This window comes from Impatiens glandulifera, chromosome 4 (assembly GCF_907164915.1).
Source record: "Impatiens glandulifera chromosome 4, dImpGla2.1, whole genome shotgun sequence".
Taxonomy (NCBI): domain Eukaryota; kingdom Viridiplantae; phylum Streptophyta; class Magnoliopsida; order Ericales; family Balsaminaceae; genus Impatiens; species Impatiens glandulifera.
In genome coordinates, this window is record NC_061865.1 from 17864728 (window position 1) to 17878820 (window position 14093).

General features: G+C 34.2%; 1 protein-coding gene across 1 annotated transcript; it reads right to left on the reverse strand.

Moving 5' to 3' along the window:
- Positions 1-8630: 8630 nt before the first annotated feature.
- Positions 8631-10457, reverse strand: LOC124934843. The gene is made up of 4 exons (XM_047475341.1): positions 10403-10457; positions 9398-10285; positions 8979-9268; positions 8631-8948 (listed from the first exon to the last, which is right to left on the reverse strand). Exons 1-4 carry the CDS (start codon positions 10455-10457, stop codon positions 8631-8633), a joined length of 1551 nt encoding a protein of 516 aa, XP_047331297.1.
- Between the last annotated feature and the right edge of the window lie 3636 nt (positions 10458-14093).

The following is a 14093-nucleotide window of genomic DNA, read 5'->3' on the forward strand; positions in this document are numbered from 1 at the left end:
ACTGTGACGAAAATTTAAATATTTATATTACAAGTTCGAACAAATTTATTCTTTAGAAGATTACATAAATTTATGTTATTTATGATAATTAATTATAATTAATTGAATTATCTCAAACTAATAATTACCTACCAATCTAATCTTAATAACAGAAAAGGAATACACTCTCAAAAATACTTTATTAAATTAAAGATTATAGTCATATTCATGTTAAAATGTGACAAAATGTAATAAAATACTTTTAATCATGAAAAACATTATACATAAAACTACTAATTTAATCAAATATTACTTTTGAAATTCTTTTTGGAAAAAGAACAAATAAATTTGCAGAACTATTTGAATTCCATGAACACCAAATAAATAATAAAATATTGGTTTTTGTTAGAAAAATTGATTAAATATTATTAATATTCTTATAGTTACAACTCAAATTAACCACTCATTTATTTTCATCATAATTTTAATTTATTTTTACCTAACTTATTTTTTTTAAGTTTATCCCATATTCTATGCAAATTTATAACATTATTTGTAACCATAATATTATTTTCAAATTTAGCTTATGGTAATATCCATTTATCAGAAAGGAGAATAACACTTCCCTCTTTACCATTAAAGTTGCGCAAAAAAATCGGAAAATCGATAATCCAGCCGAACCGATAGCTCATCGGTTTCATTTTACCAGTTTATTGGTTAACCGGTTTTAACGATTCCGGTTAACATTTTTTTACCAGTTAAACGGTTCGATTTTCAGTTAACTATTTTTTTCTAACGGTTTAACCGATAATAATTTAATTATATATATTTATATTACTTATTTTTTAAATATTATATATTATAAATAATATATAATAATATATATTAATAAATAATAATATAATATATTATAATATAGATAAAAAAATGGAGAATAACATAAAAGTACGACACAAACAGGATTTCGAAAAAAAAATCATTTAACAAGTTTAATACTTAATTTTAAAAAAAATGAATTATCGGTTCACGGTTAAATCGGTTAACCGACCAGTACTGACCGGAACCAATGGTTCCAAAACTGGTAAAACCGATACCAATACTGATCAATTAATCAATTTGTAAAATAAGAGGTAAAACCAGTGATAATGAAGGAGCTTGGAAATACGCTATAATAAAATAGTTAATTTGTTTGGGCTCTAGAATTAGATTACAAAGCTCCTTATGCATACCAAAAGAGAGAAATTGTCATCAATAAGGAGAAAGCACAACATATTACAATTCAACTCAATATCCACTAACTTCAAGACTGAAATCTACTGAAAAAACAAGAATATGAAGAAATTGTTCAATGGTCAGTTGTTATAATGAAGGAGCTGATGAAGACTCCCAAATCTAAGTCATATACTATCAAGAGCAACTCGACATGGAAAACTAATGAAGTCTGGAAGAACAACAATGCAAAAATGCCAGTAGATCATGCATATAAACGGAAAATCTACTTGGTCAATACACAGACAAAAGTGGAGGTACTGAATTCTCCATTTGAATTTAAATTGTCTATTGAAGTAGAGGAAAATTGTATAAAGGAATGGGAAAATATAATTGTGGGAAACTACATAGGGAAAAATAGAGTATACATCCAAATTACTAAAGATGCACTATTGAAGCAATGGGAAGGAAAAGGGTTGGAGAAGATTTCAACAAATGTCTATGATTTATATTTCCTTAAATTCAAGAAAGATCTAATCTAGAGGAAATTCTAGAAAATGGGCATACATATATAGGATCCAACTGTATGAAGTTGGAAAATGGTCTGAACAATTGAACCTATTAAGTAAGCCAAAAGAAACTGCACAGATATTGTTCAAGCTCTGTAATATACCTGCACATATGTACAATTCTGAAGCCCTTAGTCATTTATCAGGTTTATTGGGTAGACCATTATATATGGACCCAATTACTGAAGGAGGATAACACCTATCATTTTCTAGAATTAGCATTAAGGTGCATCCTAGAAACACACTGACGAAAAGTATGACAGTAGTAGACAGAAAAGGAAAACCTACTGTCATGGAAAAATATATGTCAATGAAATAAATCCTTCTTTAAATTTGTTTCTTACCACGTGAAAATCGATATCAATGTGTTTCGTGGTTTCATGAAACACTAGATTTTGAAAAATATGCATTGCCACTTTTTTATATCAATGAAATACGATGGGTAATGAAACCTGAATTTGAAAATCATTAAGCAAATAATGAATCCATTGTAATTCACATACATCCATTGTCATTCTTCTATATTCAGCTTTTGCTGAAAATCTAAAAATAATTTGTTGCTTTTTTGTTTTCCAAGCAATTAATGCATTTTGAATATAAATGCAATACCCTGTAAGTGATTTTTGAGTATCATAACATGATGCTTAATCACTATCTGAAAACGTTGTAATTGTAAGATCATTATTAGATGAATAAAATATTTCTAGAGATGGTATTCCGTTTAGTCCTTTTAGATATTTAACAACTTGAATTGCAGCATCAAAATGAGACTAATAAGGCTTATTAATGTATTGGCTAAGTTGTTGAACAAAATAAGCAATATTAGGTCTTGTAAAATTCAAATACAATAATCTGCCTACCAATCGTCTATACTTTTCAGAATCAATAAGAATGTCACCTTTAGGATCATTTAAAAGTTTTACGCCTTTATTCATTGGTGTAAGAGTTGGTTTAGCTCCAACAAACCAAGATCAGAAACTAAATTCAAGATATATTTCTTTGATCATACACGATAAATTTCAGATCAAAGATTTAAGTAAGGCTAAATTTGGTTTAAATAATTACCATTATCATTATCATTATGTATAATTTCAAGACCAAAGATAAATTTAGCCTTACCTAAATCTTTGATCTGAAATTTATCGTATGATCCTTTTTATATCCCTAATTTGTTGCAATAAATTTTCTACTAAAAGAATATCATCAACATACATTAATAAACAGACAATATCATTCTCATCTATTTTAATTAAAAGACAAAGGTCATTTTCTGATTTTACAAAACCAATGTCATTGAGAATAGTTGAAATCTGTAAATGTCATTGCCTTGATGATTGTTTTAAAGCATACAAACTCTTGTTTAGTTTGCATACCTATTTTGGAAAACAAGATATAAAACCTTCTGGTATCTTCATATATAAATCTTCATCAAGATTGCCATGTAAAAAACGTTATTCACATCAATTTGATGTAAATTCCATATTTTTGATGTTGTTAAAGCAAACAACAATCCTATAGTCATATTCTTAGCCACTATTGCATAAACTTGATGAAAATTAATTTCATCATTTTGATAATAACCATTTGCTGCCAATCTAGCTTTATATTTATTAACACATTCATCAACATTTAACTTTGTTTTATAGATCCATCTACATCCAATGGCCTTTTTACCATTTGGTAAATTAGTCAATGTCCATGTTTGATTTTTATATAGAGCAATTAACTCTTCATTCATAGATTTTACCCATTTTGGGTTTAAAACAGCTTGTTTATAAGTTGTTGGTTCAGAAAATTGGTCAATAATTTTAAGAAAATTAGTATACTCAATATCTTTGCAAGTTGAAACAAACGTAAAAGAAGGTGGTAAAAAATATTTTTTCAGTTTAACATTTGTTTGAACTTGATTTGCTACATAATCTTTCATCCAAACAGGTGGATTAGTGCATCTAGAACTTCTTCTAGAAGTATCATCAGTTTTTTCTTTTTGAACATTTAAATGTACACTTTCATGTTCAGAATTTTCAAAAATTTAAGAGGATCATTAGATTCTAGATTAATAGGATTATGCTGTAAATTATGTTCAAAATTTTGTATTTGAACATTAGATCCAGATTAATATGATTATGTTTTAAATCACACTCTATAATATAATGTTCATCAAATTTAAGGTCATGATGATCTAAATTTAGATTATCATGATTTTTGTAAAATCTGATTCTTCATCAAAGAAACAAGGTACATCATGTAACTTACCCCCTTTTACAATATTTTCATCATGTTCAACCTTTTTTTAAAAAGAAAAATTTTTCTCATGAAATATAACATCTCTAGAAACATAAATATTCATCAATGTCATAAACTGTATAAATTTTTTTAATTAAAGGATAACCAATGAAAACACATTTATTAGCTCTATTTGAGAATTTTGACTTATTTGGAAAAACATTTGTAGCATAGCATAGACAACCAAATACTCTAAAAGAATCATAATATAGTTTCTTTCCACTTAAAATTTCAATTGGTGTTTTTTCATTTAAAATGTTTGTAGGAATTTTGTGAATAATATAAGTTATTGTCAATAACGAAAAAGGCCAATATTTAGGTTCTAAATTAGAACCTATCATTAAAGATCTTACAACCTAGATCAAATGTTTGTGTTTTCTTTCTATAACACCATTTTGTTGTGGTGAGTAAGCACATGTTGTTTGATGAATAATTCATAAAAAATCAAATAATTCTGAACATCTTTCATTTATAAATTCAGTTCAATTATCTGATCAAATACTTTACTAGAGATTAGAAAGATCCATGTACACCTAGAAAAGTCATCAACAATTGTAAGCATATAAGGTGTGTTCAAAATAGACTCTTTTCAATATGGTCCCCATAAATCAACATGAATAAATTATGTTGGTGTTTTAGATTCACTTCTTGTAAATGGCAATATCTGCATTTTTACAAGTAGACAAGTATTGCATTAAAAAATTTCATTCAAACAATCTGGAAATACAAGTTTGATAACACCATAAGAGGGTGTCCTAATCGTTTATGAATCAAAATAGAATGAACAACATTATTAGAAGAAATTTTACCAACAGAATCATCATTATTACAAGAAAATAAACTATTTTCAGTGAAATAAAAATTTCCAATCCTTTTTCCTAAAATCACCTTGAACCTTTTCTTAAGGTCCTGCAAATAATACACGAATCTGAGAAATCACATTCCATTTTGTTTTTTTTGGTTAATTTAGAAATTGCAATTAAAGAATATTTAAAACAAGATGCATACAATACATCTTTTAAGTTTCAATTCCTTAAATATTTTTACAGTTCTTATTTCATTTATATTCCTATAAGATCCATCAGCTAAGTACATAATCTTATGTGTTTCTAACTTCTTCAAATTAATAAACATATTTTTTTATTACAAATGTGACATGAGGCTCCTGAATCAATAAGTCATTTATCTGTCATACTGATTTGTTCATTCATGCTAAAATTATAATCAAATAGATTAAATGAAAGTAGATTTGATAAAGAATACTTACTTGCAAAGGAAGTAGAGTCACCTCCTTTAATCTTAATGCCCCTCATATTCTTTAGAAATTGCTTATACATCTTGAACTCTTCTATTATCATATCAGGAACATCTTTAAGATCAGTTGCAGCATGTGCATTCCCGTTTTGATATATATTCTTCTTCTTTCCATGATTTTTCCTTGACTGTTTCCACCAATCCGGATATCTATCAACTTAAAACATTTTTCCTTAGTAGGTCCATTTCCTCTACAATGTGAACAAACAGATTTATTCTTGTCAACATTTTGACTTCCCTTCTTTGTAAAATCTTCTTTGATAATCATTGATGCTTCTTGATATGGTCATTTCTATCTAGATTTCTTTTCAACATTTTGTAACATAGTGAATGATTTGTATACATTTGGCCATGGATCTTGCATGAGGATCTGATCCTTTACATACTCATACCCCTCATCGAGGCTCATCAAGAATTGAAACAGTTTAAGTTCTTCATCGGCTTAAAGCATCTCAGCCTCAAGAAAACATCCATCATAGTCGATTCGAACTCCCTTACACCTGCATCTTCGATGTGATTTCAGCCCTAGCATTTTGTCCCAAAGCAACATGACATTTGAATAATATTCCTCCAGATCTAAAACTCCTCGCTGAACAAAACTAATATCTCTTTGTAATCCATACCTTCTTGGTCCGTTATTACCTTCATATCGAGATTAAAACTCTAACCACAAATCGCGACAAGTTTTCTTTGACTGAAACATTCTCCCAATCTTTGGCTATATCGTGTTTATTATCAAATCTCTAACTAAAGCATCAACAATACTCCATTGGTCATTTTCATCACTTTCTTTCGGATGAGGATATGATCCATCGATGAAACCGCTTTTAATCTTCGCCTAAAGTACTAGGTGAACGCTCAAACTCCATCCAAAGTTTGTGTCTCTTCCAGTAAGAACTGCAGAAGTTATATTCAGCTTTAGATGATCCGATGCATGAATAACTAACATATCGTTGTTGAATTTTCTCTTAACTGGAACAGTACATGTTATTAGTATTTGACTCTCGATCGTCATCGATTGAGCGATCGGAGTCGAGATTTTCACTAGAGTTTGACTAGGGCTAGGGTTATTAATAGATAGTATCATAGGATCTGACAAACATGGAGGTCCTCCTTGAATCATGATGATCAAATTAGGCTTCTTCTTTCAATGATATGGCTCTAATACCATGTGCAAATCAAGCGGATAAAAGATTTGTGAACAAATGAAAGAAGAATCATATGAATTGAGAGAGAGATCAAATGAACTTTGATAGAAAATAAACCGATAAAGGCTTTAAGTAATCCATTAATCTTATAGTGTTTAACTTTCTCAACAATAATATAACCGCTCTTAACAAATAATAAAACTGCTAAAAACAAATTAACAAATTAATAGAAGTTACATAACTTATTTACAACTCATTTACAACTCATAAATAAATTTTTCTCTTCAAATTAAATAAACGAAGTGTAAAAGAAATTGTTAGAATCTAGGTAGCCGCTGGAGGACCGGGGTTGGACCGGTTAACGGTTCTCACTCGAAGGGTGGTGGCTAATCCGGTTAGAGATTAACACCGGGATTTCAATACTACACAACCTGTCACAAACCCTTGAACTAGGTTCAAGCGCGGAAGAGGTTTGCTTTCAGGTTGAAGCGGCACACTTGTATAATAGACAGAGCCGGTTTCGGATGATGAGGGTTTGAAAAATTGATGGGTTGGTTTCGGTAACCTGGTGATTCGGCTTGGATAGAGTTAAGTCGGTTATAGTGGTACGGATCGGTTAGATAATGGAACCGGCAGAAAGTAAATGACAAAACAGATTTTATGAATGTTCGGAGATAAAACTCCTACGTCACCCCTTCCTCTCGAAACCGCGAGAAGGATATTCACTAAGGAATACAAGTACAATCCGATCGAGACTTATTTCCTGCTCGATGACACCCTTACAATTTACACCGAAATTGTAAAACACACACTTTGACTTTAGTACTTAGGCTTTCTAGAACAACACAGTCTTATCACTTGTAGAATAAATGCTCTTAGAATTTCTCACTTGTCTCACTGTATGTCGCTTGTCCCACATTTACTCTTCTTCAACTACCCCTTTTATAGGTGAAATATGTCAACAGTCATATTTCACTTCCTTGAATCTGATTGGCTGAGCAGAGGTGCAGAGGTTCAGTGATTCAGTGATTTAGAGCCTGCGGTCATCTTTTCAGACCTGACGGTCAACCTCAGACCTGGCGGTCTGTTCTTCCGGTGTGTAAGACAAACCTGCTAGGTTTGTCTTTTACTCAATGTGGACACTGTCTGTTAGACAGTTGTCTGTACTTGGAAGATCTCCTTTCTGACTTATCCCGAAGTGGAAAGATCCTGTAGGACTGTCTTCTGCAGCCTGCAGACTTTCCTCAGACTTGTATAGATATGGAAGTGTTCAGTCTGTTCCTTTGGTATCATACACAACAGATACTCGAATTATATTCTTGTACTGGTCGGTCATTCGACTTAACCGGATGGCTTCCGGTACTAGTGATGTAACCGGACTTCTTCCGGTTATTCCTCTGCCTTGTGGCTGATCGGCTGTCTGATGTTTTCGGTTTTAAGCTTTGGCCGATCCTTTCTTTGTGCGGTCATGTTCCAAGTGTTCCTGGTCGGTTTAATGACTTGACCGGCTAGCTTTCTTTAGCCGGTTCTTTTGTTTGTCCGGTTCGGTTCCTTGTTCCTGCATGGAATATTTATTTAAGTTAGGTTTATGTGAACCGGTCTAATTTTATCTAACAATTTCTCCCTTTTTGATTATTTTATTTAAAATTATCAAAATCATGTAAATTTGCAAACGTAGGCCGGTTCTTTCTTTTGACCGGATTTTTGAAACTGACTTGGGAGAATTTTTCGAAAAATTTGGAAAAATTTTGAGAAAAAATTTGGAAAAGTCTTATCTTTTATCTTATCAATTGTCTTATCTTTTATCTTATCAATTTCTCCCTTTTTGATTATTTTATTTAAAATTATCAAAACCAAGTAGAAATGCAAGTGTAGGCCGGTTTCAAAAATAACTTTATATATGTATATAACCGAAAGTAGAAGATATTATATAGAAACATTAAGATAGACATAGTTAAGAGAAGGAGAGCCCCTATTCCGAGTCCGAAAAGTCGTAGCTAGTCATCAACTTTTTGTTCCGCTTTTTCTTCACCGGTTGCGGTCGACTGGCTGATTCGGTGACTCGTTGTCTTGTGGACCGGGGCTGCAGGTGCTCTTCATCCTCCTCTTCGACTTGAGTAGCCTGCTACGGTATACTCTCAATGACCGTCTCAGTGACCTCATTCAGCAGGTCGGCTATTTGAACTTTCTTTGAAGGTTCCCTCTTTCGCTTTGTCGGAACTGAAACGGAAGAGGCCGCCTTTTTCTTTTTGTTATCGGCCGCAAAGCTTTCTAGCCTCTGACTTTCCCTTTCTAACCGCGCAGCATCCTTCGCAGCTTGAGCGGCTGCCTTCTTTGCAAATCCTGGAAACTTAGCCTCTGCCCTTCGAATTCGCTCGGCTTCCTCCTCTTCGGTATGTTGCGGTGGCTCCTTCTCTTTTCTTGCTTCGTCGTCCAGCGCATCCTGGACCTTCTTAGCCGCTCGGGCATCAACCTCTATAGCCGCGGCATCCGCATTCATCTTGGCTTGGAGCAATTCGGCAACTTGTGCGGTGAGCGCCTTAAGTTCGTCCTTGAGACCCGCATTCTTCTTTTTAAGATCGGAGACCCTATCAAGTGTTGTACCGACTAGATTCTTAGTAACTTCTGTCACTCGTTCATCGGTCTCTCTTTCAAGCCGGGCAAAGTTCTCTTTTATCTCGGAGGTCGTATCCTCCAAAATTACGGTTCGCTTAAGGTGTTTGCTGCGCAGAACTGCTTCTTCCCGTTGATCTTCATCGATTTCTGAGAACCGATCCTCTGTTCTTATTAAAAGTTGCCTTGTAGTGTTGGCGAACCGGAGTGCCGAGATAACAGTTCTCTGGAATTTCTCCTCTAATGGGGTAATCGTCGAGTCTTAAAATTCTTGAATACGGCTCTTAACCCATTCTTTTGTGACACCCGGTTCGGAGACTTCCGGTTGTTTAAGTGGAGATTGCCCGGTGTGAGGAGGGTCCGTCCTTTCATCGGATTCATCTGTAGCAGAAGTCGCTCTCGGAGGTGTTGGACTGTGAGCTGGACTCCTATCGATCTGGGGAGCTGTATAGTGCGGTATTTCCCTTTGTCCGTACCTCGCCTCCAGCCGGTCAATTTCTTGGATGAGTTCTCCTCTCGCTTTTTCAAGCCTTTCCAACACTAACGGTGTTAAGGTGTCCTCCGATGCTACCTCTTCGAACCGTGTCGTAATCTTCTGGATCTGTATAGTTAGCTTCCGCAGCTGTGCTTGCGGTCTTAAGAGATAGGTTCGGTGTAGGACCTCTTCAATGGTATCGGATTTCGTGAGATCCATGACCACGTCCTCCACTTCCTTCAGTCTTTGGAGGCATTCCTCGTCTGTGTAGCCCGGTAGGATGTCCCTATACCGTTTGCCGAACCGGTGCTCGTGCCATTCCAGGTATATCTCCCCAATCTTCTCGGCTCGCTGTTCAGTGCCCTTTAGGAGTTTGAGCGTTATTCTATCGGCCTCTGCTTCTTCGTCCTCCTCCTCCTCTTCGTTACAGATTTCTTTACTGCCTTCTGCACCGCCTTCTTCACCGCCTTCGGTGGTCTCAAGATTTGCACCCGTACTGTCATTGTCGGGACTTTGGTCCGACTGCTCTTCATCATCGGTCTTTTCAGATCCGGTTCGTTCAGATGTGGAGGCCGACTCTTCCTCCTCCGTTGGCTGTGGCGGTTCCGAGAAGATTATTTTCTCTTTTCCTTTGCTCTCGGCCTGTTCTTTCGCTGGGGCCGCTTTCTTGCCGACTGTCTTCTTTCGGCCACCTGTGGAACCGGGGGCCGGTTTCTTCCTTTATAGGAATTGTTTGGCTCTGATGAGGCTTCTAGATGGGATGATGACGTCGGGTCCGATTTTGAGGTTATGGTGAAGGAAGATCTTACCGAGAGGAACAGCATATCCCCATGACCGGACCGAATCCGGCTTCACCATATCCATCAAATTGTGGAACACTGCCTTTGCCTAGTTAACCTTTGTCTCTTCTATCAGGCCGACCAGCATCCTGATTTTGTCTTTGGTTAGGCTGTTGTAGTTTCCTCCCCTTGCTTGAATCGCCTTTGCGAAGATATCACAAATCGGTATATATTCCGGTTTCAACGTCGATTTGCTACCTGATACTTTTATCGGCTCCTTAGTCGCCGAGAGTATCTGGCAAGCTGCCTCAAATGTTTTGATTTCTATGTCCGCCGTTGCATCTTGGCCGGCAGTTGGAAGGCGCAGGCTTTCCGCCACCGATTCCTCGATGAGCTCTATTTCAGTACCGCATACAATTGCGGTGATCTTATCGTTAGAGATAGTTGCGGTGTTGAAAAATTCCTTAACCGCATCTTTATATAGAACATGGGGACCGCCGAGAAAGTACTCCAAACCGGCTTCGGCTACCCGGTCAATAACCTCTTTTGCCGCAGGCGTGCCTTTCTGTCGAATTTCCTTGAAATCCACTTGAGTCAAGTGTTTAAACAAGACTGAGTCGCGCCCCATCTTAGAGAGTTGAGAGAGTTTGAAAAGTGTGAGAGCAGATAACCGCTTTGAGAGAATTTGAGAGCTTAGAGAGAGAAAGTAATTTCGCGTGAGAATGAAATAAAATGGCCGAGACACCCTTTTATAGATGCGGTTTGGAAACCCAACCGTCCCATCAATATTTGGCGGGAGTTTTCCCTCCAAGGTGAAAGGGCGGCAAACCATGGGCGGGAATGAAAAGGCGCCAATCCGTGGGCGGTAAACCAGGGGGGAGTTTTGGGCGGGAAATTTCCCTCCAAAACTTTTGCTTTTGCCATTGATGACGCAATCTTCTTTGGAGACCGCTCTGATACCAATTGTTAGGATCTAGGTAGCCGCTGGAGGACCGGGGTTGGACCGGTTAGCGGTTCTCACTCGAAGGGTGGTGGTTAATCCGGTTAGAGATTAACACCGGGGTTTCAATACTACACAACCTGTCACAAACCCTTGAACTAGGTTCAAGCGCGGAAGAGGTTTGCTTTCAGGTTGAAGCGGCACACTTGTATAATAGATAGAGCCGGTTTCTGATGATGAGGGTTTGAAAAATTGATGGGTCGGTTTCGGTAACCTGGTGATTCGGCTTGGATAGAGTTAAGTCGGTTATAGTGGTACGGATCGGTTAGATAATGGAACCGGCAGAAAGTAAATGACAAAACAGATTTTATGGATGTTCGGAGATAAAACTCTTACGTCACCCCTTCCTCTCGAAACCGCGAGAAGGATATTCACTAAGGAATACAAGTACAATCCGATCGAGACTTATTTCCTGCTCGATGACACCCTTACAATTTACACCGAAATTGTAAAACACACACGTTGACTTTAGTACTTAGGATTTCTAGAACAACACAGTCTTATCACTTGTAGAATAAATGCTCTTAGAATTTCTCACTTGTCTCACTGTATGTCGCTTGTCCCACATTTACTCTTCTTCAACTGCCCCTTTTATAGGTGAAATATGTCAACGGTCATATTTCACTTCTTTGAATCTGATTGGCTGAGCAGAGGTGCAGATGTTCAGTGATTCAGTGATTTAGAGCCTGCGGTCATCTTTTCAGACCTGACGGTCAACCTCAGACCTGACGGTCAACCTCAGACCTGGCGGTCTGTTCTTCCGGTGTGTAAGACAAACCTGCTAGGTTTGTCTTTTACTCAATGTGGACATTGTCTGTTAGACAGTTGTCTGTACTTGGAAGATCTCCTTTCTGACTTATCCCGAAGTGGAAAGATCCTGTAGGACTGTCTTCTACAGCCTGCAGACTTTCCTCAGACTTGTATAGATATGGAAGTGTTCAGTCTGTTCCTTTGGTATCATACACAACAGATACTCGAATTATCTTCTTGTACTGGTCGGTCATTCGACTTAACCGGATGGCTTCCGGTACTAGTGATGTAACCGGAATTCTTCGGTTATTCCTCTACCTTGTGGCTGATCGGCTTTCTGATGTTTCCGGTTTTAAGCTTTGTCCGATCCTTTCTTTGTGCGGTCATGTTCCAAGTGTTCCTGGTCGGTTTAATGACTTGACCGGCTAGCTTTCTTTAGCCGGTTCTTTTGTTTGTCCGGTCCGGTTCCTTGTTCCTGCATGGAATATTTATTTAAGTTAGGTTTATGTGAACCGGTCTAATTTTATCTAACAGAAATATTTTGTATAAAATGGTCAAGAGTTTATAATAGAGACAATCATTTGATGAGCATAAGAGACATATCAATGTTGTCCTTTCTCACGTATAACCAAGCTTCAAACTTTGATTAGAATCTCTTTTAATCGTGTTCGAGAACGCATAATATTTTTTCCCAATTTTTTAAAGAGAATATTTGGTGGCGACTCTTAAAAGTCAAAATTAGTCTAATCGATATCATTAAATCCTATTTCAGTTCCTTATCTCATTTTATACAAGATGATTTTTGAAGAAGTTGTACTCTCTTTTCATTTTACGAGGTTCGAGGGGAAGATAAACCTGATATTAAATTAGACTCTAGTTTAGCCTATCATTTTGATTCCTCATCCCACTTGAGATTCGAGAGGAAGGTAAATTATGAGGCGAAAATTATCGAGTCAAATAAACGTTTTAAAATATCGACAGTTTTAAGACGTTATAATATTATATTTATAAAATTATGTAAAGATAAAAATAAATAATTTAAATAAATATATATTATATAAACACTAAAATAAAAAAATAAAAAAAATAAGTTATATGTATAAAATTGAATTATTGTTTAACACACCTAAAATTATAATTTATGTCTTATAATAAAATTAAAAATATTATATTTATAAAATTATGTTAAGATAAAAATAAATAATTTAAATAAATATACATTTTATATATATATATATATATATATATATATATATATATATATATATATATATATATATATATATATATATATATATGAAATAAAGTTGTATGAATAAAATAAAATGTAAAAAAATAAAATAAAGTTTTATTTAATGTATTTTATTTTAACATTTATATAATATATCTTATTTTAGTTTATAATATTTATTTGAATTATTTAATTTAGTATGTTTAATTTTAATTAAATATATTATATTTATAAAATTAAATAAAGATGAAATATGTTAATATTTATGTAATATATTTTATTTTAATTTTTATAAAATTTATTTTATTTTAATATATAATATATAAAATTTAAATTAATTATTTAATTGTGTATTGTTAATTTTAATTATATATATTTTATGTTAATAAAATATAATAATTATGAAGTTGTTAGAGAAAAATGTATAATTAGTAAGTTAAATTAGCGGGTTTATAAGAAAATAAGATATATTTAAAAATATAAATAATAAAAAAAAATAAAAGTTCGGTAGACATTGAAATGGATATATTATATAAAAATTGAAGAATTGTGACTAGATGATTATTTATCTTTATCTTTATTAATAATTTATTTCTTTTTTTTATTAATAATTTATTTATTTACTTACCATTAATGATTTATCTTTCTTTATTTTTTAATTTGTAAATATATATTTATATATTTGGTTACTTAACTTATTTATTTATATAATTTTTAAAGTAATAATAAGAATAATAAAT

Excerpts from the sequence above, each read along its gene's own strand:
- LOC124934843 (XM_047475341.1), bottom strand. The coding sequence starts at position 10,457 with ATGGATATGGTGAAGCCGGATTCGGTCCGGTCATGGGGATATGCTGTT. Across the intron at positions 9,269-9,397 it reads AAAAGAATGGGTTAAGAGCC|AAATCGATGAAGATCAACGG; the intron begins GTATTCAAGAAT and ends ATCGGTTCTCAG. Across the intron at positions 8,949-8,978 it reads CGGATGCCGCGGCTATAGAG|GATGCGCTGGACGACGAAGC; the intron begins GTTGATGCCCGA and ends AAGAAGGTCCAG.